The sequence below is a fragment of the Acanthisitta chloris genome, unplaced genomic scaffold, assembly GCF_000695815.1.
Source record: "Acanthisitta chloris isolate BGI_N310 unplaced genomic scaffold, ASM69581v1 scaffold11347, whole genome shotgun sequence".
Lineage (NCBI taxonomy): Eukaryota > Metazoa > Chordata > Aves > Passeriformes > Acanthisittidae > Acanthisitta > Acanthisitta chloris.
Window position 1 is genome coordinate 81,848 of NW_008684382.1, and position 4,895 is coordinate 86,742.

A 4,895-nucleotide genomic window follows, 5' to 3' on the forward strand; every position below is an offset into this window, starting at 1 on the left:
CTCCATAGTGCTCATAGTGAGAGCAGCTGAGCCTGAATGAATAATTCCAGTCTGTATGCTCTGAAGTAGTTGTAGATTGGAAAAGGCCTTGTGGTATATCTGCATATAAATAGCTGCATTTTCCAGGAGCTAATATGATTCACTCCATTTGTCTTCTTCAGCAAATGTAATAGCTCTTCCCTTTCCCTGTTTTCCTCTTTTCAGGAGTAACAGTTTATTCCACGAGGTCGTGCAGATGAACTTTGAAATTGCCAGTTTCAGCAGCCTGTCTGGAACTCAGCCCATCACCTGGCAGGTGGAATACCCTCGGAAGGGGACAACAGACATCACCTTGTCTGAGATCTTCATCTGCCAGAAGGATCTGGTTGGAATTGTTCCACTGGCAATGGTAAGAACCTGTTTCAGCATGTTGCTCTCTCTGATCTGTGGATGGGGTGAGAAAAGTGCTCTTTGCTCTGCCTCCCCATTTATAGCTCTGTGGCACTACCTGCCAAAAATCATGCCCTCGTTTCATGATCTGTACACACCACACAATTAAAGTTCTGATAAACTTACCACAGAGGAAAGGGATGCTGAGAAGAAAGTGATGTAAAAACGTCTCTCAGATTTAAACTCTGAATTTCTGGCATGCACGATTTCTTCCAGGCTACCACCTGGTAACTCAAAGACAAGTAGATTTTCCTGCCCATTTCTAGTTGCCACTGCATGGCTAGACCTTGCAAGCTGTAGAGAAACTTTAGACAGCTTTGACAATCCTCTGCTAAAGCCCAAGTTGCTGAGTCCTTAGTAGGCTGAAGCTGATGCTAATTCTGCTACCTGATTCCCTAATAGTGTATGAACTTCTTGTTTCAAGGAAGACCAGAAAATAATAATAGCCTCAATAACACCTTTAAAAAACATAAAGTGCAGACTTTGATGTGGATAAATGCCTTGGGTTAAAATCTACTTGCTCTGCTCAGTGTTATAGCACCAGTTGTGAGCTACCTCCTTCCCTGGGAAATTGTACTTGTTACCTGTCTTGACACAGCTCACAAAAGTGATTTGTGGAAATTGTACATCACTCACTTCCAGTGGCCTAGTGAAGATGGAATTGCTACTGCAAAGCAAGGCTGGAATAGTGGAAGAACTGAGACTTAGCAGTGAGGGTTCTCTCCTGTGAGTGAATAAGCTAGGATTAAATTCCTGCTCTGAGTCAAGCAAACAAGAAATTTCACTGGAGCCTCCAACATCTCAGGTGTGCTGCTGTTAGAGAGATGTTTTATTTGGTAGATACTGAGGACTTTTTCCATGCTCACAGGTAAATAAGCACTGAGCATTTATTTCAGATGTCCTGTTGAACCTCAGAAAAGGGAGAAGCACAAAACTTCCAGCTACCTGGAACAGGACCAAGTCACAATTAATAGAGGAACTGCACATGATCCCATTAGTCAGTGTTTGAGCTGAGGATTTGGAAGAATAGATATATCTATCCTTGTGAATTTTGCCTCTCCTGTGTAATATTCTTGGTGGTGAAATTCTGGCAGTCTTTTCTTTGCAGAGTGTTCAGCAGATAATTAGATGAGTATTATTTCCTGGAAGTCCTGGTCTCCCATATATTCTTCCCCTTTGAAGAGTAAAACTGCTGCTCATATCAAATGAAGTCATGCCCAGCAATTTCCTGAGCCACAGTCTGTTAAGTCAGCAGAAAACCTCTACTGCATTCCAGATCTGAGGGGGAAATAATTGTCCTCATTACCTGTCAGGTTGGACAGGGAATACATATTTGAGCATCTTCTCTGAAGGCTTGAGAATGTGCATAAAGAAGGATTTTCTGGTCAGATTTTTCTTTGAGATAGATGCCTTCCAATACCAAACAATAGACATCTGTCCACTGGCAGACTTCACATCTTGTTCATTTCATGAAAGAACTCATCAGGTTCTTCTCTGTATTCCATATCTGAGGGAATCAAGATTTGAGTATCTCCTGTCAGGGTGTAATGCCTTTGCACTTGCATAGAAGGTTTTTGAAGACTTGTGTCTATTCTACATTAAAATCCATCTGCCTGCAAGAGTTCCTTTAAGAACAGAGGTCTAAATGAATGAATTTAGGGTTGTATAAATCATGTAAGGCAAGATCCTTTATGCTCATAAAATGTACCATTAGGCACTCTGGGTTGTGCACAGGGTTCAAACAATGAAATCATTAAACCTTTCTCTTTGCAAAGCTTTCTTGTGTTTGTTTATCACATTTCTGGACCTTGTGATAACACTTAGCTGGAGCCAAAATATACTGTGTTAGCAGAATCCAGTTGGATGGGATACCAAAGTAAAATTGGCTTTGCTAGCAGGATATTAGTAGATAAAGGGAATTTTCAGAGTTTTCTGTTAGCTAACACTGCATAGGCAGCCAGGGTGCTTTCTTCATTTAGGCATTAATCTCCAGCTGAGCTGATTACCTGGCAGTTCTCCTGCTCAGAAACAAGAGCCTCACTGAAAAGGGAGAGGGTGATGCTGTATCTGCTGAGAAGTCAGACCAGAGTCTTTATCTCAACCACACACTGCAAAGCACCAGCACATGATGGTGCACAGAAATCAGATCTCAGTGTTTATCAACAAGTAGGTTTCATAATCCTCTGGAGGGTAAAGTAGATTTTGTTGATTTAAGCATGGAATGTTCTTACAGCAAAACTGCTAACACCAAAAGTCCCTCATTCCAGATTTTTAAAGACTCCAAAACAAAAGCAAGGAAGGAGCAGCCCAAAGGGATGTAGGATCTGATTGAGTCTATGCCATTGGTCTGATGGACATCCTAGTCAGGCTTTAAAGGATAAAAGCAACAAACTTTTGCTTGGTTTGAGTATAGCATAAAGGTTATCTCAGACTCAGAGTAAAGCATGTCTCATGTGAGCCATTCCAAAGTTCTGAAGCAAGAAAGATCATGTATCTTTTATTGCCTTATGCCTGATTATGTTACAAAACAGGAGCAAGATGAAAACCAAGTGGTCTTCAAAAAGATTAATGCAATTGTTGCTATGGTATTTTGAAAGAGATTAAAGAATTGACATTGTCAGCAAGAACTGAACCTGAAATTTTAAAAGAGCTTGGATCAGTGGAGCAAGTGGTAGGATAAAGCTGCTGAAAAATCAATGGAAATTCATCATGTAGTCAAAAGAGAGGGGTTTTGGTTGAATCCATATTCCATGTGCCTAACTTCTGTGCTAAATAGTGTGCACAAGGAAGAAACAGCAACACAGTGCACACTGCAGTGAAATCAGAGCAGCAAGAGACATCAAAACTACTGGGCTGAGAATCAGTGTGATAATTTTTTCCCAGAAAAAAATTGACATGTAAATTTGAGGTAAATATATTTTTTTCCTGAACTCAGAAGTTAATCAATCTGCATAATTTTGGAGGACATGTCACTTTTCAAGGCATTTGCAGTGAAAAATGAGATAGAAAAGTTAGAAAAAATGTAATTCTAACTCATTTGTTGCTTTTTAACTCTCACATACCAGAATTTTACTTAATGTTCTTTTAGGTGCACAATTCTTCCTCTGGATCTCTTGACTCACTTATATCACAACAACTGTGAGACAGTTACACAAACTGGGGACTGTAAAATTCATCAAGCAGGAGAGTTAAAGAAGAAAATAAAAAGATTTCTTAAGGCAAAATAGAAAATATTTCCCACTGTCTGCTGACAGGAAAAATCTTAGAAAATGAAAAGATTTCTTAAGGCAAAACAGAAAATTTGTCCCACTGTCTGCTGACAGGAAAAATCTGCTGTCTGAGTTGTGCCCTGTTCTGGCTTTTCTTATTTCATGTTACTTGTTGCAGGATCAATTAGGAAAGTGCTTTCATAGGTATTTAATTAATTATCTGCTAAGCTGCTTTTGAAAACCTCCTCACTTAATCACAAGTAACCTCTGAACTAGCTAATTAAGGTGTCCAACATTACTTATGTTACTTTCCACAAATTTTCCTCAAATTTCTATCCTGTTATGAGCAAATGTAGCCAACTTTGTTGATTTTGCCACTTGATTAAAAAAACCCCAATTTTTTCACGTGTGGTATGTGCACACACACAAATCCCACAGCAGAGGTCTCTGTGTTTGTGTTCAGCATGAGACAATCTATATTTTAGGAAATTCAACAAGAGATTTCATGCTTTAGATGGATTATACATATTTGTAATATTATTAAGTTATGTTTTGGGGTAGAACAAGGTAGAAAACCTGTGTATAAGTGCATTGTTTGATGCCAACATCAATATTAAAGGAAAACATTTTCATGGGAGGAAGATGAGGAATCCATGGCTTAGTATCTATGCAATACCATGTGGGTCCCTGTATATGGGACTAGTCCTTCCACAGGTGGATAAACTCCCTCTGAAGTTTATCTCTAACTATGACTTGCACGAAATATAGATATTTAAATATGTTGAAGCACAAACCAAATGTTAGAAGTCTGTCCTGAGAGTTCTAGACTAAACTTCCTCCAAAAGTCATTTGTCACCATGGGAAGCCATGCAAGCTGCTCATCCATGTGTGTTTCCTCTCTGAAATAACACTAAGAATAACTTGCAGTGGGTCTTTCAGGTTTAATTCCTCGGCCTGTGATCCTAGCTGTATCAATGGGTCTCATTAAAGATGTAATAATTTGTTTCTACACATCCTGCCTTTCTACTAATGTCAACAGCATCTTTTTTCTCATGGAACTGATAGTTAATCCAAGTTCTGAGGTTTTATGCAGAGTACCCTGGCAAACCCAGCAATAATGTGTAGGTGAGATTCTCTTTGGCTGTTCCTTAGGCAGTACAATTCCACACATGTTTTTTTTGCTCAGTGGAAAGTTGTTCCTTAGGAAGTGCTTGGTGTGAGTACCTTTCTTTGCATCCTGAACTCAATGTGTTGACA

At 39.3% G+C, this 4,895-nt stretch overlaps 1 protein-coding gene across 1 annotated transcript in view; it reads left to right on the plus strand.

The window, feature by feature from the left end:
• Positions 1–223: 223 nt before the first annotated feature.
• TMEM132C (transmembrane protein 132C) overlaps positions 224–4,895 on the plus strand; it is a 51,894-nt gene continuing 47,222 nt past the window's right edge. Inside the window, exon 1 of the mRNA XM_009079321.1 lies at positions 224–388. Within this exon, the coding sequence (XP_009077569.1) occupies positions 236–388 (153 nt within the window). The 5' untranslated portion in view covers positions 224–235. The remainder of the gene's footprint in view (positions 389–4,895) is intronic.